Below are 23809 nucleotides of genomic sequence, written 5' to 3'. Positions count from 1 at the left end.
ACAATGACCAACATTGAGCTACAGGTAGCATAGTAGGCCCAAGTATTCATGAAGAACAATTTACCAAGTATATTTAATATTTTGGCCACTGTAAAATTACACACAGCTTGAGCAGTAACACTGTGTTTGACTGTAGGAACACAAAACACTGTACTTTAAAGTGATTATTTGGCAATTAACCACACGTACCACAGTTTGAGAATGACTGTTTTAGGACATTTCACCAGTTACAAACAAGTCTCGCAGTCGCACAATAAAGAATTGGAAGGACTGGATTGTCCACAATGGGAAGTTTAGACAGTTTAAAAGTGGTACCTCGGGATAGGGTTTTTTTCTTGGTCCTGTGGCGCAGCTCGTATCTTGAAAAAGTGGAATTGCGAAACAACGTTGCCCATTGAAATTAATTATAATCAATTTAATTAGAGATGTCCGATAATATCGGCCTGCTGATATTATCGGCCGATAAATGCTTAAAATGTAATATCGGAAATTATCGGTATCGTTTTTTTTATTATCGGTATCGTTTTTTTTTTATTTTAATTTTTTATTAAATCAACATAGAAAACACAACATACACTTACAATTAGTGCACCAACCCAACAAACCTTCCTCCCCCATTTACACTCATTCACACAAAAGCGTTGTTTCTTTCTGTTATTAATATTCGGGTTCCTACATTATATATCAATATATATCAATACAGTCTGCAAGGGATACAGTCCGTAAGCACACATGATTGTGCGTGCTGCTGGTCCACTAATAGTACTAACCTTTAACAGTTAATTTTACTCATTTTCATTAATTACTAGTTTCTATGTAACTGTTTTTATATTGTTTTACTTTCTTTTTTATTCAAGAAAATGTTTTTAATTTATTTATCTTATTTTATAATTTTTTTTAAAAACTACCTTATCTTCACCATACCTGGTTGTCCAAATTTGGCATAATAATGTGTTAATTCCACGACTGTATATATCGGTTGATATCGGTATCGGTTGATATCGGTATCGGTAATTAAAGAGTTGGAATATCGGATATCGGCAAAAGCCATTATTGGACATCCCTAAATTTAATCGGTACTTGCCCCCCCTTTGGCCCCCCAACCTCTTCAAAACAGCACAATTTTAACATGTGGAAAGCCTTTTAGAAAGAAAAAAAAGACACTTTGATGTAAGAAATATTGTATTATTAACAATAGAATGTACTACAAACAACTACAGTAGTTTTATGAAGTGTACATTTATGAAGTTAACCTTGAAGAGTGGACTTCCACAATATCTCCTTCCAGCTGCTTCTCCGTCAAACACACCATCAGCAGCTTCTCCATATTTTCATAGATAAATGTCCGCCGTTTAGAGATTATTTCAACATCTTTGGCCGGCGTTATTGATGCATTCTGCGTCAGTATGGTGCAGACGAGCAGTGGTACGCTCCAACTGCTTCACCAAGTCGGCTGCGGTTGTATATTTGATGATTTGTTTCTTTAATTCAACGAATGTCATCGTTGCCTTGCTCACTTTCTTCGTTCCCATTGTTGGAAGAACAATGTCCATTTCTAGCTAATCTGGGCAGAGCTTTCGGAGTTCACTGTGAGGCTCGTAACCCAAATTTCTGCTCGCAACCTTAAGCATAACAATTAGCCTAGAGACCCGTCAGATGGGGCACTCATATCCTGAGGTACCACTGTACTTATGTTTTTTTTTACCTTAAAACTGTACACTTGTCCATCAAAATGGACGTCATATATCATACCATGTAACATTAAGGCGTGACAGGACGACACACACATTAGCAACACCAGTATAGTTATGTAAGATACAGTACTTACATAATATTGCATTTCTTTATTTTAAGATGCGTAGTGAAGCCTGGGTTGGGCACTGAGTGGGCTTATCTCGCCAGGGCCCGGTCAGGTTTTTTTTCTTCTTCATGACATGAAAAGCCGCAGCTTTTAAAAACAAACACTTTTTTGGGGCGGCGTGGAGCAGCCGTGCCAGCGACTCGAGGGTTTCGGGTTCCATTCCTACTTCTATTGGGCAAGACACTTTGCCCACCTGCTCCCAGTGCCACCGACCCTGCTTTAACTAGCTTAAAGATGTCGATAATGGGTTTCACCGTCTGAAGCACGTTGAGTCACTAGAGAAAAGCGCTATATACATATACCGGAAATTCCTGACTATAAGCCGCTACTTCTTTCCTACAGTTTGAACCCTGCGGCTTATAAAATGGTGCGTCTAGTTAATTTATTTTTTTTGCCACTGGCAATAATGTTTTGTGTTCAATAGTTTGCATTCAACCCAAGCAGAGGCATGAAGTGATGTTAAGTTAAGTTAAAATACCAATGATTGTCACACACACACTAGGTGTGGCGAAATTATTCTCTGCATTTGACCCATCATCCTTGATCACCCCCTGGGAGGTGAGGGGAGCAGTGGGCAGCAGCGGTGGCCGCGCCCGGGAATCATTTTTGGTGAATTAACAACCAATTCCAACCCTTGATGCTGAGTGCCAAGCAGGGAGGTATTGGGTCGCATTTTTATAGTCTTTGGTATGACCTACCGATCTCATGTGTTATTGTTTGTGCTATGGTGCCATCTTTTGGACGAGTTTGCTTAATGCAGGTATTGCGGTTGAAAATGTTCTTTCCGTTTTAATGCCTTAAACCGGATGTAAAACTGTCCATAGAGTTTTTGCTCGAAATAATTATTAATTCGTCACACCAATCAACGTATGTAAGTTTTACAATATACAAACCCCGTTTCCATATGAGTTGGGAAATTGTGTTAGATGTAAATATAAACGGAATACAATGATTTGCAAATCATTTTCAACCCATATTCAGTTGAATATGCTACAAAGACAACATATTTGATGTCCAAACTGATAAAAACTTTTTTTTTTGCAAATAATCATTAACTTTAGAATTTGATGCCAGCAACACATGACAAAGAAGTTGGGAAAGGTGGCAATAAATACTGATAAAGTTGAGGAATGCTCATCAAACACTTATTTGGAACATCCCACAAGTGAACAGACAAATTGGGAACAGGTGGGTGCCATGATTGGGTATAAAAGTAGATTCCATGAAATGCTCAGTCATTCACAAACAAGGATGGGCGAGGGTCACCACTTTGTCAACAAATGCGTGAGCAAATTGTTGAAGTTTCAGAAAAACCTTTCTCAACCAGCTATTGCAAGGAATTTAGGGATTTCACCATCTACGGTCCATAATATCATGAAAGGGTTCAGAGAATCTGGAGAAATCACTGCACGTAAGCAGCTAAGCCCGTGACCTTCGATCCCTCAGGCTGTACTGCATCAACAAGCGACATCAGTGTGTAAAGGATATCACCACATGGGCTCAGGAACACTTCAGAAACCCACTGTCAGTAACTACAGTTGGTCGCTACATCTGTAAGTGCAAGTTAAAACTCTCCTATGCAAGGCGAAAACCGTTTATCAACAACACCCAGAAATGCCGTCGGCTTCGCTGGGCCTGAGCTCATCTAAGATGGACTGATACAAAGTGGAAAAGTGTTCTGTGGTCTGACGAGTCCACATTTCAAATTGTTTTTGGAAACTGTGGACGTCGTGTCCTCCGGACCAAAGAGGAAAAGAACCATCCGGATTGTTATAGGCGCAAAGTTGAAAAGCCAGCATCTGTGATGGTATGGGGGTGTATTAGTGCCCAAGACATGGGTAACTTACACATCTGTGAAGGCGCCATTAATGCTGAAATGTACATACAGGTTTTGGAGCAACATATGTTGCCATCCAAGCAACGTTACCATGGACGCCCCTGCTTATTTCAGCAAGACAATGCCAAGCCACGTGTTACATCAACCTGGCTTCATAGTAAAAGAGTGCGGGTACTAGACTGGCCTGCCTGTAGTCCAGACCTGTCTCCCATTGAAAATGTGTGGCGCATTATGAAGCCTAAAATACCACAACGGAGACCCCCGGACTGTTGAACAACTTAAGCTGTACATCAAGCAAGAATGGGAAAGAATTCCACCTGAGAAGCTTAAAAAATGTGTCTCCTCAGTTCCCAAACATTTACTGAGTGTTGTTAAAAGGAAAGGCCATGTAACACAGTGGTGAACATGCCCTTTCCCAACTACTTTGGCACGTGTTGCAGCCATGAAATTCTAAGTTAATTATTATTTGCAAAAAAAAAAAAAAGTTTATGAGTTTGAACACCAAATATGTTGTCTTTGTAGTGCATTCAACTGAATATGGGTTGAAAAGGATTTGCAAATCATTGTATTCCCTTTATATTTACATCTAACACAATTTCCCAACTCATATGGAAGCAGGGTTTGTAACTAAAACTATTCTTATTTACGAACCGTCCCATGTGTGATGTCTGTAAGAGTGTTTTCATGCATATTTGTACGTGCTATCGTAATGTAATGAAGCTAGCGTCGTTAGCATGAGCTAATATGCTAACACGTTTACAAGTGTCTGTGTTAGTATTATTAACTTACAATGGCATTATTTTTGTATAGTTTCAGTTTGACAAATTCCTCAGTAAACTCGCCAAAACGCCACCGTGGAGTTAATGAGTCTGTTTAGCTGATTGAAGTGCTAGCTTCCGCAGCTCCAATGTTACGATGACTTCTGTCGTGTTTGATCACCTGTTTTACTGCCGTGTTTGTAAACAATTAAGGTATGTAAATAGAGATTTACAAAATATTTCTGTGTAAATAAGTAATTTCACAATTTATGTATCTGCGATTTTTAGTCTGGTGCGGCTAATATATGGAAACCTTTTTTTTTCTTCTAAAATTCTGTGGATGTGGCTAATATCCGCTATATCAGGGGTGTCAAACGTACGGCCCGCGGGCCGGATCAGGCCCACTAACAGGTTTTATCCGGCCAGCGAGATGAGTATAAAAAATGAATGAAAGAAACTACTGTTCTAAATGTAGCCACTAGATGTCGCAATAGCAATTCTTTGCAACTTTGTAGATGATGCTACATATGTAAAAAAAATAAACCACATGTTAATGCACCAGTCGAGGAAAATGAGCAAACTACATAAATAACATCTTGTAATTTGATTTTGATATATATATTTTTTTTATCTTGATAGATTGAAAATTAACACCAATGAGTTGACTGATGAACATTATCACAAAATCATACTTGCCAACCTTGAGACCTCCGATTTCATGAGGTGGGGGTTGGGGAGTGAGGCGTGGTCGGGGGTGGTTAAGAGGGGAGGAGTATATTTACAGCTAGAATTCACCAAGTCAAAGTATTTCATATATATATATATATATATATATATATATATATATATATATACTCAAGTATTTCATATATATATATATATATATATATGAAATACTTGACTTTCAGTGAATTCTAGCTATATATATATATATATATATTTATTTTATTATATATATATATATATATATATACATATATATATATATATATATATATGTATATATATATATATATATATATATATATATATATATATATATATATATATATATGTATAGTATAGCAGTTGTGCACTGCACTCTCTAAAAGCCGTAGATGTTATTGTCATATATGCATGTACAGTAGATGGCAGTATTGTCCTGTTTAAGAGTGTCACAACATTGCTGTTTACGGCAGACGAACTACTTTACGGTAGACGAAAACATGACTGCTGTTGTTGTGTGTTGTTACCGCGCTGGGAGGACGTTAATGAAACTGCCTAACAATAAACCCACTTAAGAAACCAAGAACTCGCCCTTGATCATTCTACAGTTATAACGTGATTGGACAGGCACGCTGTTTATATTGTGGGAAAGCGGACGTGAAAACAGGCTGGCCGCTGTCGACACGTCACTCAGGTCCGCATGGAGCTGGAGGGGGCGTGGCCTCCAGCTCCGCCTGAATTTCGGGAGAAAATTTGTCCCGGGAGGTTTTCGGGAGAGGCGCTGAATTTCGGGAGTATGCAAAATGTATTCAGAAAGTATAAATAACGACAAATAAAGATAGAATACTACTAACCACAACATGTAAGTGTAAAAAAAAACCATTATGATTTGTACATTTTCAGAATGTGCTTGTTCTATTTGTAAACAAAGAAAACTATCTGAAGGTGTCTTTATTTTTAAGTTATCGTGCTTTATATTAAAGTTATCGTGCCGTGATTTTACCAGTCCAGCCCCCTTGGGAGTAGATTTTTCGCCATGTGGCCCCCGATCTAAAATGAGTTTGACACCCCTACGCTATATAGTTTATAAAATATGGTAATTCACTTCACGTTTCTCTCCAATGTGGAGCAAACACGGTGAGTGGGAGAGATGATGGATTTTTCTCGTTTGGAGTTGCGACATGGTCACTAACGAGCTCAAAAGGGGACCTTTAAGTAATACATGTGGGATTATAGTCTCCATGCCACTCCAGATACACGTGTGGCGTGATAGAAACTTGATGGTAAACTTGCTTCAGTGACCTCAGATGCAGTGCAGGTATTCTCCAATAGTGTTGGTTGGGGGGGTGAGTGGCCGCTGGGGGCCTCTCTCGGGGAAAGGGAGCGGGGAGCAGTGTTAGGGTAAGGGGGGCTGCGGAGGCAGGAGGGGGGGGGGAGGCTAATTATCCGACATGTACGTAAGGCAGTACCCCTCGGGAACAACGCGCTGTTTGTTCCCGCTGGCGTTTTCAGTTAGCGCCGTTGCTCCCTCGGAACAATCCCAGTGTTGTTTCGCCATTAGCGTGATATGAATAGGGATGGGGCAGCTTTGTGGAGGGACCCTCACCGCACACACACAGCCCCACCCCCTTCCACCCTTCACAATTTCTCCCACAACACCATGACTAACCTGCAGTGATGGGCAGTAACAAGCTACATAGCGTAACTACATTTCCTAGTAGCTTAGTACTTTTTTACTACTCTTAGACCTATGTAGCTAGGTGGTTTACATCAAAGCTACAAAGAGAGAAAAAAGCAACAAAACAAAAAAACATGGAGAGAATATAATGACCTGCATGAATGAGAACACCCATACATACGGAGAAAACCCAAGATGATTGGTTGGTGTTCGTATGATGAGTCACACTTTGCTAAGGTTAGGGTGAAACATTACCAATCACAGGCAAGATAAGGGCGAGTCACGGAAACCAGTTAGCAAAATCATCACAGACACGCACTCATGTCACGTGATGACGAGGGAGTCCGAGACAGAGGGACGCTTCAAGCTGACCACTCCAAAAAAAAAAAAAAGACAATAATTGAAAATGGCAGAGGAATTCTTCTCTCCCGCAGTGGAATGAAGACGATGTGCAGGAAACCCACAATAGTGCGTGTCCTTGGCCATATTTAGACAAATGCATGCGTTTAGACCAAGTGTGTCAAACGTACGGCCCGCGGGCCTGATCCGGGATGAGTTTGCTAAGTATAAAAATTTGCCTGAAATTTTTGATTGAAAGAAACTGCTGTTCCAAATGTGTCCACTCGATGTCACAATAGCAATTCTTTGTATCTTTGTAGATGATGCTACATATGTAAAAAAACAACAACAACAAAAACAACACATGATGTTAGTGCACCAGTCGAGGAAAATGAGCAAACTACATAAATAACATCCTGTAATTTGTTTTTGATATTTTTTTTATCTTGACATATTGAAAATGAACACCAATGAGTTGACTGATGAACATTATCACATCATTTATTCAGAAAGTATAAATAACGACAAATAAAGGTAGAATACTATTAACCGCAACATGTAAGTGTAAAAAAAAAACCCAACAACATTATGATTTGTACATTTTCAGAATGTGCTTGTTCTATTTTTAAACAAAGAAAACAATCTGAAGTTGTCTTTATTTTTAAGTTATTGTGCCGTGATTTTACCAGTCCGGCCCTTTTGGGAGTAGATTTTTCTCCATGTGGCCCCCCATCTAAAATTACTTTGACACCCCTGGTTTAGAGAAAACAATGCCCAAAACTTTAGTTTTTAGTTGTTTACTCAGTAAACTAAAATCATAACTGCTCTTTTACAAAAGTAGGAACACACATTAAGGTGAGTTGAGCTCATGAACAGTTTTACTGCAAATAACCATTACCAACTGTTCCCAAACAACATACAAATCACCTTTTTTTTTTTTGTTAAGTTACAAAGGACTTAAAGTTAGTTTTATTTGCAGACAACATGACTGCTTTCTGTTCAGGAGAGAACACACAGAAGATAATACAAATAATAACAGAAGAAATGAACGAATGAAAAAGATGGTTTGACAAAAACAGACTATCTTTGAATCTCAGTAAAACTAAAATAATGCTATTTGGTAACAGAAGAAAAGAGCATCATACACGAATACAAATAGACATCGAAAGGGTAAAAGAAACCACATTTTTGGGAGTATTAATATCAATCAATCAATCAATGTTTATTTATATAGCCCTAAATCACAAGTGTCTCAAAGGGCTGCACAAGCCACAACGACATCCTCGGTACAGAGCCCACATAAGTGCAAGGAAAAACTCACCCCAGTGGGACGTCGATGTGAATGACTATGAGAAACCTTGGAGAGGACCGCATATGTGGGTAACCCCCCCCCTCTAATAGATGATCAAATGAACTGGAAATCTCATATACAAAACATACAAAAATCACTTCATATTCTCTACTGCTCGCTAGTGTTACATATCTGAGTTATTGTGCAGAAATATGGGGAAATAACTACAATAGTACACTTCATTCATTAACGGTGTTACAAAAAAGATCAGTTAGAATAATACACAATGTTGGATATAGAGAACATACAAACCCTTTATGTATTGAGTCAAAAATATTAAAGTTTAGTGATTTGGTAACATTGCAAACAGCTAAAATGAGGTACAAAGCAAACCCTAACCTGCTTCCAAAGATTGTACAACAATTCTTCTCAACTAAAGAGGAGAAATATAACCTTAGAGGAAAAAAATAATTTAAAACATTTATATGCACGTACAACACTTAGAACCTTTAGCATATCAGTATGTGGAATTAAATGATGGAATGGATTAAGTAAAGAAGTTAAAAATTGTACTCGTATGGTCCAGTTTAAGAGGTTGTTCAAAATAATAGTGCTTACAAAGTACAAAGAAGATGAATTATGAGAAATACTTCCAACCTTATTGAAAATAAGATATTCTTCATCTCAGTATGTTAATAATGACTGAATTAATTAATTAAACATTACGAAACTGTTGTGTATACTAATTCACAGATGTTATTTTATTATATAAAAAGGTCAGTAAATGATTCTTTATATTTGTAAACGCTCTGAAGTGGGAAAGGGGGTAGGATTAAATAAGCTTTGCTTCTTCCTACTCCTTTTCGGGCATGATGTAAAGTGAAATGATATGAAATTGTGTGATGTATTATACTGTAAGTGTGTTCATGTTCCAAATAAACTAAAGAAGGAAAGAAATAGGTGCTGGTTTTTTTTACTAAAAGGCAAACTAAATACACGCATACAGTGGGAGGTGGGGAGGTAGTTGTAGGGTGTCCCCAGCTCAATGACAGATAGTTAATAGTAATATGTGTACACTCAGTTACATGAACATTGATGTTATACATAGATATAAATGCTGTTAAATGGAGCTTTGATGTAGCAAGCTACACGGCAAAAGTAACTTGCTACAATTCTCCAGGAATATCTCCCCCCTGTAGTTAGCTACATTTATTCCAGAATAACTCGTAGCTTAGCTTAGTGCATTTTCCAAGTTGCTTGCCCGTCACCGCTAACCTGCGGACATCTTTTTCTGTGTCTTCTCCACAGTCCTGGTACCTGGGCGAGCTTAGTTCCATTCCAAGTGTCGAACGGGACTCCGATCCTGCCAACAAATGTCCACCAGAACTACAGCATAAGCATCATTGGTGAGCCGCTGGTCCCCGCAGAGAGCGGCAACTGAGCCCCGGAGGTGGGGGGTGGGGGGCATGTGAGCTCTTAATGAGTGGGGAGGGGGGGTGCCACCAGTGGATGAAACCAGCAAACGTCTCATAATCTTACATCCATGCCGCCATGATGGACGCTGGAGGAAAGCTTCATGTGTGCCCCCTTCTCCCACCAACACACACACACACACAAATAAACACACACACACACACACGCGTACATACACACACCAGCCAGTGGTTGTTTGCAGAACTTTCCAATGCATTCAAATACTGTGATGTATAGATGCCTTAATGTTCTACTGCATGACACTCAGAGCAGGCGCGCCTGCTTCTCACACGTATAGAAACACGAGGGGGGGGGGGTCAACAAAGTCACTGTGTACACCGTCGGAACAAACATTGTGAATTCTTAGACTAAACGTGTTGTTTATTCTTCTTTTTTTTTTTCTTCTACTTCAACTTAAAAAAAAGTAACTTTTGAGTGATTGGAGCCCTGGCTAAAAAATTGGGAGGCCTTTAGGAAAGGCTATTTTGTTTCGTTAAAGAAGAGCAATTTGTGATGGAGGCAAGTGCAATTGAATATTTGAATGGAAGCGAGCAGTCTGTCAGCCCTCAGACTCTAAAAGAAAGGGGGATAAACGTTTTTTTGTTTGTTTTTTTCTCGACAATTTGATTTCAGTCCCATCCCAGCAGCAACACCAGCACTTGTTGTCATCTCTTTGTGAGCCCTTCCCGTTTGTACAGGGATATATTTGTTGCTTATTTATTTCTTGAGAAAAAGTGGGGTTTAAAAAAAAAAAAAAAAAAAAGGACAAAAAAATAACCCCCGAACGAAAGAAATGAAACACACGCGTGTGTAAAAACAAACATGATAAATAATGGCATTTCACTTCTAAGAACATTTGGCCATCATCAGCTTGTAAAGCTTATGTTTACAACAAGTAGAAAAAAAGTGTTAATAGTTTGTGAAAAGAATGAATAGTGCGCCTCTGCAGTCTCCAGTTAATTTGCACGATGACACACTTGTCCACATGATGACGTGCCTTTTTCACACACACACACACACACACACACACACACACATGTACACACACACACTAAACTCACTTTTTGCCGTACTCTGGGTGCGTTCACACTTGTTTGGGTTAAGAGGGTCAGTTTGCCCTGCTAGCCTGGTTCGTTTGGTCGAGAAGCGTCTTAAGGGCGGTATAGCTCGCTTGGTAGATTGGCCGTGCCAGTAACTTGAGGATTCCAGGTTCGATCCCAGCTTCCGCATCCTAGTCACTGCCGTTGTGTCCTTGGGAAAGACACTTCACTCACCTGCTCCCAGTGCCACCCACACTGGTTTAAATGTAACTTAGATATTGGGTTTCACTATGTAAAGCGCTTTGAGTCACTAGAGAAAAGCGCTATATAAATATAATTCACAATTCACAAGGAAGAAATTTGTTGTCAAAATTGGATCTCAATTTGTCTCGCATTGACTATTGCAATTCTCTTTTCACTCTCTTCAACAAGTCAACGCTAAAGAGACTTCAGACTGTGCAAAATGCGACTGCCAGACTTTTGACCGGTGCACCCAGAACGGCACACATCACCCCCGTTTTATCCAGTCTTCATTGGCTTCCAGTTAAATTTATCCAGTCTTCATTGGCTTCCAGTTAAATTTATCCAGTCTTCATTGGCTTCCAGTTAAATTTATCTAGTCTTCATTGGCTTCCAGTTAAATGTATCCAGTTTTCATTGGCTTCCAGTTCAATTTATCCAGTTTTCATTGGCTTCCAGTTCAATTTATCAAGTCTTCATTGGCTTCCAGTTCAATTTATCCAGTCTTCATTGGCTTCCAGTTAAATTTATCCAGTCTTCATTGGCTTCCAGTTCAATTTATCTAGTCTTCATTGGCTTCCGGTTAAATTTATCTAGTCTTCATTGGCTTCCAGTTAAATTATCCAGTTTTCATTGGCTTCCAGTTAAATGTATCCAGTCTTCATTGGCTTCCAGTTCAATTTATCCAGTCTTCATTGGCTTCCAGTTAAATTTATCCAGTCTTCATTGGCTTCCAGTTAAATTGATCCAGTCTTCATTGGCTTCCAGTTAAATTGATCCAGTCTTCATTGGCTTCCAGTTACATTTACACAGTTTTCATTGGCTTCCAGTTAAATTCTGCATTGAGTTTAAGATTTTAGTCCTGACATTCCGTGCATTGCCTGGTGGGGCCCTTCAGTACATCACTGACTTGCTATGCCCCTACTCTTCAGGGCACAGTCTTCAGGCCAGGGTCTTCTAAAGATCCCAAAAACTTGTTTTAAAACCCGTGGAGACCTGGCATTCCAGGCTATAGCTCCCAGACTCTGGAACAATTTGCACCAGTCCCTCCGTGTTCTTGACTGTGTTGAAACTGTTAAAAACATTTGAAAACTTCTCTCTTTAGTAAAGCTTTTAGTTGATGCACCTTTTAACTATCATTTTGTATCCACTTTTTAAACCTTTTTATGGGGTTGCCCCTGTTGTTTTAATTGAATTGTTGTTTTAGTTTACCTATGTTTTGTACAGCGCTTTGTGATTTTATCTGTGAAAAGCGCTTTATAAATAAAATGTACTTACTTACTTAAGAGATGGGTCTCGTCACGCTCGCAAACGAACGTTGGCGCAGTTCCGTTCACTCGAGCTCAAATCTGAAGACGACACGGACCAAAGCAGTCGAGGTTCAAATAACAATGACGTAAGGCAAAGGTGCCGTCTGGCTTCTAAAGTACACGGTAGAAGCAATTGGTCAAGTCTAAGCTAGGAAATGTAACATCAAATAAAAATAACCCGCGCTGTAAAAATGTTCAGTGTAAGATCACAGAAAATTTGTCCAATAATTGCATTATTTTCACAGTAAAATATCTTCACTGAATTTATGGTTAATTACAATAAAGTTGTGACTTTTCAATTGTAATTTGATAGTAATTACTCTCTGTGTTTAACCGCCAATTACTGAGTGAGTATCGTTAACATCTGGAGAGACGAGTCAGTTTGTTGCGATTAGAGCTGTGATTACGGTGTTTTTACGGAGAAACAACAGTTAATTGTTGTGAAATACGAGCATATCGTAATTGTTACATCACAGAACATTTTGGTTACAGTATTTTACTGTGAAAACATACTGTTGGATACATTTTACAGTGTACAAGTTCAACCTCGCAGGGGGCTTTTTGTTTGGAATACTTGCTATACTTTACGCCGGGGGTGTCAAACGTACGCCCCGAGGGCCGGATCAGGCCCGCGGACAGGTTTTACCCGGCCTGCGGGATGAGTTTGCTAAGTATAAAAAAGGAATGAAAGAAACAGCTGTTCTAAATGTGTCCACTGGAGGTCGCAATAGCAATTCTTTGTATCTTTGTAGATGATGCTACATATGTAGAAAATAAACCACATGATACAGTATAGTACATCAGTCGAGAAAAATTATCAAACTACATAAATAACATCCTGTAATTTGATTTTGATATAATTTTTTTATCACGATAGATTGGATATTAACTCCAATGAGTTGACTGATGAACATTATCACATCATTTATTCGGAAAATATACATAACGACAAGTTAAGTTAAAGTTAAAGTACCAATGATTGTCACACACACACTAGGTGTGGAGAAATTATTCTCTGCATTTGACCCATCACCCTTGATCACCCCCTGGGAGGTGAGGGGAGAAGTGAGCAGCAGCAGTGGCCATGCCCGGGAATCATTTTTGGTGATTTAACCCCCAATTCCAACACGTAAGTGTAAAAAAAACATAACAACATTAGGATTTGTACATTTGTGCTTGTTCTATTTTTTAAACAAAGAAAACATTCTGAAGTTGTATTTATTTTTGAGTTATCGTGCCGTGATTTTAACAGTCCGGCCCTTTTGGGAGTAGATTTTTCCCCATGTGTCCCCCCCATCTAAAATGAGTTTGACACCCCTGTCCAACCAAGTCTTTACTTCCTGTTTACGCACCTTTTGTCCCCTGACAAAAATACCAGTGTGAAGGCTAGAACAACCACGCCAAAGTACCGTTTTTTTTTTTTGTTTTTTTTTTACATTTGTGACACAAGTGTGAACGCAGCCTAAATCATACACACAACACAACACACACATTTGTAATGTTTTGTACTGGGAATGTCCATTTTTAACTTCATCATGTCACATGGCTATGTATAGTTTACTTTGTAATCAAACAGTGTTTTCTTTCCTTTTATTTCTTCCCTCCACAGTATTTGTGCTGTTTTACCCCCCCCCAGTAAGCTGTCATCTTTTGTTTCTTTCTTGTTTTCCCCTCGTCCTCCCGTGCGGAGAATTCAGAATGATGACAATTATGCAATACCAAGTTTTGCCTATGTAGGTAGTGCTTATAGATGTCAAATATTAGAGGCTAGTATGGAGATAGACACTATTGTAATGCATTTATTTTTTTTCTTCATATTGTTGCTTCTTGTTGTTGTTGTTGATGTTGTTGTTATGGTGGTGGTGACGGTGGGGGCTTCTTTCCATTGATTTTTTCTTATTTTGACCAAAGCGGAGGGTGGGGGGGGGCCGCTGACTATGCAGCGGAGGACAAGGTCTTTTTTTTTTTAGCTTAGCTTACAGATTTGAAGGTGGGAGTCAGGAGGTGTTTTGTCCCAGAAGTGCATCCTTGGTGGTTGCATGGCTGCAAAGTCACTCATCATATTTCTTGTCCATCTTCAAGAACCCGAGCCCTTGTGCACGCTTCACTTAAAGATGCTGCTCTTTGTTTTTGCAAGCCTGTCTAAGAGGTCCCTAATATGCAAAAGTGACTTTTTAATGACGTGCTCACAGTAATAAGTTTCTTGACTCCTTACACTGCAAATTATTTGTCAAGATATAAAATGTTGTTCCTTGAAATTTCCCCGGTTATAAGAGCTATTTACCTACTTTTTAGTCATCGACTAATCTTCATTTTAGCACGAATATTGTATTTTTAATATTCTAGTGTAAAAATGGAGAAAATAACTATTCAAATAGGATATTTTGGTTGCCCCGACCATAAAAAAATCTTATTTAAAGTTTATGCAAACTGACAATAAAAATACTTTGAAGAAAGAAAAAAAAAAAGATTCTGCAACATCTCGAGGATGCTTCATTTAAGAATTACAAGAATAAAATACTTATTTCTAGACATAATTAGCAAGTAAAATAATCTGTCCATGTAGCTTGTTAATTCACTAGTTTTTGGTATTTATTTTTACCTAAAATAGACTTAGACCAACTTTACTGACCCACAAGGGAAATTGTTAGACACTACAGTTCAAATTTTTTGATTTTTTTTTTTTTTGCAGCGCATACCCACTTCTTAAGCAAAATATATCATCTCCCTTACTCGTGTAAAAGCCCACCGCTTTGTAAAAACAAACAAACCAACAACAAAAAAAGAAAACAGGCATTACTACACATATTTGCCACTCTACTACAGATGTGGCTATAATTTTGATATTTCCGATTTTCTTCAGGGACGAGACCACAGGTGTCAAACTCAAGGCCCAGGGGCCAATTCTGGCCCGCCACATCATTCTATGTGGCCTGCAAAGCCTGGAAAAAAATGTTTTTTTTTTTTTTTACTAAATGTATTTCTTTCAATTTTGACAGAAAAAAAAAATGCATATTTTATACTTTAATATTATCTGATCATGCCAATTTTATTATTATTATTTACTGTATTGCAAAACTATTTTTGTGAGATAAAAACAAATCTGCTTGTTATACATGAAAAAAAAATGTAATAATCAAATGCATATGCATTTCCATTAATCACAGGTTATTACCCGCATGCATAATGTAAATTCATTTTAAAAAGCGGCCCTCTGAAAGCAGCCATTACTGCGATGTGGCCCTCAATGAAAATGAGTTTGACACCCCTGGACAGGACTAACCTAGCATGACGTTGAAATGTTAGCATTGTAGCTAACATAGTTATGCTAGTGTTGCCAACGTTTGTGTCCTCCTGTCCCACTCCTTAACGTTACTCTGGGTGGGTGAGAAGAAAAAACATCAGTATAAGCCTGGGCCCTTGGAGAGGGGGTCCAGACTGAGGCCAAGTGCAAAAAAAACCCCTCATAGCCATAGCACTTATGTGTGCTATGGCTATGAGTTTTTTTTTTTTTAGGGAGGTGTTTAGGGCACGTCCGACCGGTAGGAGGCCACGGGGAAGACCCAGGACACGTTGGGAAGACTATGTCTCCCGGCTGGCCTGGGAACGCCTCGGGGTCCCACAGGAAGAGCTGGACGAAGTGGCTGGGGAGAGGGAAGTCTGGGCTTCCCTGCTTAGGCTGCTGCCCCCGCGACCCGACCTCGGATAAGCGGAAGAAGATGGATGGATGGATGGATGGGCCAAATTTGGCCAGCGGGCCAGAGTTTGACATCCATGGTCTAAGGAGACGCCGCTCATTAGCGTTAAAGCTGCAGACACACAAACTTACTAAAAGCACTTAAACGGTTGAAATTCCAGCATCAAGGCTAGATTTTGGACAACACACGTCTGAGAGGCTATCGTGGCACCTCTGATATTTATTTTAAACTTGTAAAAAAGTGGACTACAATATGGGACCTTTGGGATCCAGAGCTTTTGACAAGGCTGTCAAAAGGCCAACAGTGGAGTACTTGTTGTTTTTTTATTCTTTAGCGGAGAGACGGCTTGACTTGAGGGCGACAATCACCGCATTGGAAAAACCCTTTTCAGCCGTCGTCGGATGCAATTCCCGAGTAGATGCCTTAAATGCCTGTCACCTGCGCAACAATCACACAGATCAACCTTTAAGAGTGTCGTATAAGTGCATTCACGCGTAGTCAATCCTCCCCTCCTATAATCGCTACAGTAAATTGGACTGGATGGCACTTACTCAACTCCCTCTCAGTGTTTGCAATCTCAGGCGTACCACAGGGCATGATGCATGTCAATCAGTAGTCTTCTTTCTAGTCACACCTTTTGCACTACAATCGCGCCTGCTGCGTAAAAAAAAAAAAAAAAAAAAAAAAAAAATATCCTCAAGTCGAGTCCCATCTCTCCGCTCTCACAGATTTCTTTAGTTTTCATCATTTTGGAGCAAAAAAGAAAGAATTACCCCGCAATATGTGCACTCTTTTGTCTTTGGAAGAAATGTGCTTTGCAGCCTGTGACCATCAGACCCCACTCAAGTGCATTGTCCCCAAGTGTGTGTGTGTGTGTGTGTGTGTGTGTGTGTGTGTGTGTGTGTGTGTGAGAAGATGTGGGTCTTTCTATTCATTTAAAAAAAAACCTGCCACCAGACATGAGTTTGTACACTGTAAACCTTCTCCGGCCCTTACTTGTAAATTCTAGGGGGGAAAGTAATGGTGTCCGTTCCATTTTAGGGAAGAAAAAAAAAAAGTATTTCAGAGTCTGGTTTTGAGTTAGAACTCCCCAGATTCCCCTCATTAATTGAATCTAAAGTGTTGTTGTGTTCCTGTAAAGAAAAGAGAAAAAGAAAAGAAAAGATGGAGGGGGCTATTCTTGATGAAAAAACAACAACAATGAAGGCTTTTTTCCCCCTTTTTTTTTTAAATATTATTTTCCTGAACTTGTAGGTATTCACCATATGGGAAGCGCTTCATAATAATAACGACAAATATTTGAATTGTTATATTTCATTAGTGCGGGCGTAGCGCGTGTGATGTGACGATATATATATTTTTTTGTTTGTTGATTTTTTTTTTGTGATTTCTTGTCCAACAAGATGTGAGTGTGTTCTTGTAGCAGCTGGGAGGCGAACAAAAGTAAAGGCCTCGTGTTGCACCCGACCTTAGTGAGGAAGCAGGGTAAATAAGACGAGGACGAAAATGTCCCTTAAAGATTGTTGGTTTATTTTCTAGATTTGGTGCTACGTCCTGATAGGCTGAGCTCACCGTGCACTGATGTGGAGCTAGCGCCACCAGCTGAAAGCGTCGCGGCTTCTGCTTTCTCATCAAAAATGTCCCCCCGTGTTTGTCCTTTTATTCAAGCGGGGGTGTCCCGAGTCCGGCTCCTAGGCCACTTTGTTATGGGTTTTTTTGTTAAATAAAAGTGCAAATGTACATTTGATCCACATCAAGGAGGATTAAAGCCAAAAGCAAAAAGAAAAACATTCAAAATATTCTGGAATAATTTCATTGAAATGTCATGTATAATTCCTCATTGTTTATCTGAGATGATTCACGTGAATCTGGAATTATGTCGCCATTATTTAGAAAAAAATGTATTTTTACCTTAAAAAAAAGGAAATTTGATGTTTCGGCCTGTATTATTTATATACTATTTAAATGTAATGAATAAATAATTCCTAATTGTTTTTTCTAGGATGATTCACCTGAATCTGGAACTATGTATCCATTATTTCAGAATAGAAAAAAAAAAATCTAAAAAATGTAGTCTAAAAAGGAAATAGACTTTTCGGCTTGTATAGTATTTATGTACTATTTAAATATAATTTCTAATTGTTCAAATACTATTTAATTAGTGAATATTTAAATAATCTGGAGTTATTTATTTACAATGGGAGAAATAATTTATACAGGATTATTCAAATATAATTTATATTTTTACTTAATTGTAGATTAAATCTACAATTAAATGTAAATAATAAATCATCAAAATATAAAACAATCTAACACCTTTTGGATTAAAAAAAAACATGAGAAAAAGTAGGAATTATTGGAGATATTGAAATTATTACAGATATAATGAAATATTATCGATGAGGAAATCAGATTTGACTTAACTCGTTAAGGAAAATGAAAAAATGATCATACTTGAGTCTTATTAAAAATATTTAACAAATTGTACTTTTTTATGTAACTGATGAGAGTACATTAGTAGAAGAATTCGGACACCCCCGGGCCTAAAGCAGGAGCGCTCCTGATGCACTTTGTTCATTGGCACTAGAAAGCAGGTGCTTGACACTTAAGGTACTCGACCTTCTTGACCTTCTTCCTTCCATTGTTGGCCTGGTCTGAATGTAGCTTGTCTCGGAGAACCTCCTTTTGAATCAGTGTTCCACCCACTCCTCGCCTGCAGGCGCTCTCCCCCGCGACCTTACTTGACTTAAGTATTATTGCATTGATCGCTGCCACCAGCCTATTTTTATTTTTTTTTTGTATGCAAAGTCAGACCTGCGGCGCCCGTGCAACACCTGCAGGCTTTTCATCCCGCACTCAAGCTCTCTCGAAATGAAAAACCAGCATTTGTACAGATGATCGTCAAGCAATGCAGTGCCTGTTGTACATACATACTTACATACATACATACTATGTCAAATGTGACTTACTTTTCATGTCTATACGCATGTCGGCGCTCATCAAGCTTGCGTTCTCTTTTGTTTTTGTTTTAGCTGAGAATGTTCCTTTTTCCCCGAGGGGAGGCAGTGCTATATTAAGTGCAGGCTTCTCCTTTTTTGGTTATTATTTTGAAATTATTTTAATTCTGTGCAAGGCTGATTTCTTTGTGGGTCTTGTGGCACTTTTACCTTCCTGTGAGTGTGAGATGACAACAGCAGCAACAAAAACAACTCAAGTCGTAGTGATCGTGCGAGAAAAAAAAAAGGTCTTTGTGTGTATCTGAATGTACGTTTTTACACTTTGTTTTCCAGCTTATTTGACAGTTTAGGAGGTGTCCATTGTGAAACTGTACAGCAAAGGCCTTTGTATCACTTGTATTATTTTTCTTTTTTTTAGCAATGTGTAGAAGGTTGGTGCAGGGGCTAAAATTGCCACAAGATTAAAATCAGTGTAAATAAAGGCTCAAGTTTTTTTTGTTTTTTTTGTGATTGTTACTGTTATATCCAGCCTATACTGCTAGCAGCTGTTTTACTGCAGTCAATTACTGGAAGTGGATATATTTCCTATGCAAAAACTGTTTCAACAATAAAATGAGCTATGCTACAAAAAAAAAAACAACAACACGTGTTTGTGTCAGTTTTCATATAAATAAAGACATTAAGAGTCGCTAATTGGATTTCAAAGTGCGTCCCTGAAAGCAACCTGTCCCAACCTCCGGCTGATTTGAGCTAATCCACTGTAATGCCTCAATCCCGCAGGAATGGGAGACGATCCGGTCATCCGAGGTAGCGTCCATGTGGGTCACGATGTCAAGTACACCCAGCTCTGATCTGCTAAGCCCATCTGATGGGATTGAGGAGGCAAAAGTCTGCCTAAAGCACCAATTAGGGCTCATTAGAAGCTTAGTGCCGGGCTCAGATGGACGCGGAGAGCAGCGGGGGCGCCCTCCTACAGGCAGCATGCGGTACTGCACCAGATGGCCCCCGGGCGTCAACAAAAGGGGTCTCCTATAAAATAATCTTTAATGGCGATCATTATGAAAATTGGCCAGTAGAGTCAACATCTGGCCTGAATGGGAAGAATTGGTGAATCAACGCCTGCTGCTGTGATTTGACCGGATAAATAGATGATGATTTGCTCCTATTAGGTTTCGCTAAGGCGGATTTGTTGATTGCCTTTGTGTGACCACCCCCCCCACCCAAAAAAAACCCCACGCACACACTATGGGTCCAGCATTATGGTTCACACAAGCAAGAGGACCAGGAGCTGCGTGTGTGTGCTTGTATTTCTACCCTTCTTGAGACATCAACAAGGAAAAGTACCTTCCATATGAGGACCGGTGAACAAGTTAGGACATGCATCATGGTCCCAATACGGAAAATAGAGAATGTCTCATTTGCATCCCTGCTGGTAAAATTTACCAAAATGAGGGTGGTCCCAAAAAGGAGGGATTTTCAAATTGCCTGTGTGTCGGTTTTAAAAGTGCTCCCCCTCTGGTCAACATATGAAATAACAAGTGTGTGTAAGAAATTTAAATTCGCCCCCTTTGGCCAAAATTTATTAAAAAAATAAAATAAATATGTATATAGAGACATACTGTAATAACTTGAAGTAAATAATGAAGATTAAAAACCAATTACAAAAAAAATAAAATAACTAAAAGCTTACCTTTTTTATATTTGCATAGTATGTATATATCATTAATGTAAATACAAATCTTTATATATCTAGAAAGGGTGGTCCTAAAGAGGTGGGCATTTTTTCGAAGGTCTCAAGAAGGTAACAAATACGACTGTGCGTGTGTATGTGTGTGTGTGTTCTTGTAGTTCTACCCTTCTTGAGACATCAACAAGGAAAAGTACCGTCCATATGAAGACCGGTGAACAAGTTAGGACATAAATAATGGTCCTAATACGGAAAACCATTGCATCTAATGTCTCATTTGCACCAATTAGGGTGGTCCCGAAAAGGAGGGATTTTTCAAATTGAATGTGGGTCGGTTTTAAAAGTGCTCCCCCTTTGGCCAAAATTAACAAGTGTGTGTAAGAAATTGAAATGCGCCCCCTTTGGCCAAAATTAATTAAAAATAAATAAATGTGTATAGTGACATAATGTAATAACTTGAAGTAAATAATGAAGATTAAAAACCAATTACCCAAAAAATAAAATAACTAAGTAAGCGTTAGTGTCAGTCTGAAGTGACGCTTCACCCACCCGATCGTTCTCTAAGCGATCCACTAATACACAGGCCAATATTAATCCACCCAAAGAAATAATCACTGGGTGTTTTTATTAGTATAACACACACACGACACACACATCAGTGGCCGTCAACACACAATATGGCTTCCGGTCCGTCACTCAAATAGGTCCTTGTGCAACATATACACAAATAATTCCTATTGTTTCAAAATGCACACCTACCTAACACGCTAATTAACTGTGTTGATTTATATGATACATTTAATATGTGAATGAACAATTATACCATACATTATTAAAATTTTACTTTATTACTATTATTTTAAATGTCACTATAGGGACAAGCGGTAGAAAATGGATGGATGACACACCTAGTTGACTTGTTTGAGACTTCAAAAACAGGTGTTGATAAAATACTTCCCTGCTGTGAGATGTTGTATTATGATGTTGCTGGTGCACAACCTGTTGTGATGATCAAAAAATGATAATAAAAGATGCATCTTTATTTACACAAAGTACACAGAGTGCCAATAAGCCTACCGAGGAATACCGGTATCGATAAGGAACATCGATATTGGTATCGGTATGGATAAAATCCTAACGATATACATCCCCAGCTACCATACAATCTTTTTCCATAGAAGAAGCCAATGGATTTTTGTTAAAAAAAAAACTTTATTTACACAAATAAAAAAATCCCCCCTAAAACATTTTTTTACTAAAAGCATACCTTTTTTATATTTGCATAGTATGTATATATTATTGACAATAAAAATATGTGGCGACTTGTCCAGGGTGTACCCCGCCTTCCGCCCGATTGTAGCTGAGATAGGCTCCAGTGCCCCCCGCGACCCCAAAAGGGAATAAGCGGTAGAAAATGGATGGATGGAAAATATGTTAATGTTCAGCTGAATGAGTGAATGTGACTACCATGATGGAGGATTATACGAACCCCGTTTCCATATGAGTTGGGAAATTGTGTTAGATGTAAATATAAACGGAATACAATGATTTGCAAATCATTTTCAACCCATATTCAGTTGAATATGCTACAAAGACAACATATTTGATTTTCAAACTGATAAACATTTTTTTTTTTTGCAAATAATCATTAACTATAGAATTTGATGCCAGCAACATGTGACAAAGAAGTTGGGAAAGGTGGCAATAAATACTGATAAAGTTGAGGAATGCTCATCAAACGCTTATTTGGAACATCCCACAGGTGAACAGGCAAATTGGGAACAAGTGGGTGCCATGATTGGGTATAAAAGTAGATTCCATGAAATGCTCAGTCATTCACAAACAAAGATGGGGTGAGGGTCACCACTTTGTCAACAAATGCGTGAGCAAATTGTTGAACAGTTTAAGAAAAACCTTTCTCAACCAGCTATTGCAAGGAATTTAGGGATTTCACCATCTACGGTCCGTAATATCATCAAAGGGTTCAGAGAGTCTGGAGAAATCACTGCACGTAAGCAGCTAAGCCCGTGACCTTCGATCCCTCAGGCTGTACTGCATCAACAAGCGACATCAGTGTGTAAAGGATATCACCACATGGGCTCAGGAATACTTCAGAAACCCACTGTCAGTAACTACAGTTGGTCGCTACATCTGTAAGTGCAAGTTAAAACTCTCCTATGCAAGGCGAAAACCGTTTATCAACAACACCCAGAAACGCCGTCGGCTTCGCTGGGTCTGAGCTCATCTAAGATGGACTGATACAAAGTGGAAAAGTGTTCTGTGGTCTGACGAGTCCACATTTCAAATTGTTTTTGGAAACTGTGGACGTTGTGTCCTCCGGACCAAAGAGGAAAAGAACCATCCGGATTGTTATAGGTGCAAAGTTTGAAAAGCCAGCATCTGTGATGGTATGGGGTGTATTAGTGCCCAAGGCATGGGTAACTTACACATCTGTGAAGGCGCCATTAATGCTGAAAGGTACATACAGGTTTTGGAGCAACATATGTTGCCATCCAAGCAACGTTACCATGGACGCCCCTGCTTATTTCAGCAAGGCAATGCCAAGCCACGTGTTACATCAACATGGCTTCATAGTAAAAGAGTGCGGGTATTAGACTGGCCTGCCTGTAGTCCAGACCTGTCTCCCATTGAAAATGTGTGGCGCATTATGAAGCCTAAAATACCACAAAAGAGACTCCCGGACTGTTGAACAACTTAAGCTGTACATCAAGCAAGAATGGGAAAGAATTCCACCTGAGAAGCTTAAAAAATGTGTCTCCTCAGTTCCCAAACGTTTACTGAGTGTTGTTAAAAAGAAAGGCCATGTAACACAGTGGTGAACATGCCCTTTCCCAACTACTTTGGCACGTGTTGCAGCCATGAAATTCTAAGTTAATTATTATTTGCAAAAAAATAAAAATACAGTTTATCAGTT

At 39.0% G+C, this 23809-nt stretch overlaps 1 protein-coding gene across 8 annotated transcripts in view; it reads left to right on the top strand.

The window, feature by feature from the left end:
• Window positions 1-19668, top strand: part of LOC133606751 (nuclear factor 1 B-type-like) — a 152953-nt gene extending 133285 nt beyond the window's left edge. For all 8 annotated transcript variants that reach the window (XM_061961055.1, XM_061961054.1, XM_061961059.2 and 5 more), the window contains one exon: window positions 9778-19668. In XM_061961055.1, the coding sequence (XP_061817039.1) occupies window positions 9778-9910 (133 nt within the window). In that variant the 3' untranslated portion in view covers window positions 9911-19668. The remainder of the gene's footprint in view (window positions 1-9777) is intronic.
• Window positions 19669-23809: the final 4141 nt, after the last annotated feature.

This window comes from Nerophis lumbriciformis, linkage group LG05 (genome assembly GCF_033978685.3).
Source record: "Nerophis lumbriciformis linkage group LG05, RoL_Nlum_v2.1, whole genome shotgun sequence".
NCBI lineage: Eukaryota > Metazoa > Chordata > Actinopteri > Syngnathiformes > Syngnathidae > Nerophis > Nerophis lumbriciformis.
The sequence above is the reverse complement of the archived record's forward strand: the minus strand, read 5'-3'. Positions and strand labels throughout refer to the sequence as shown.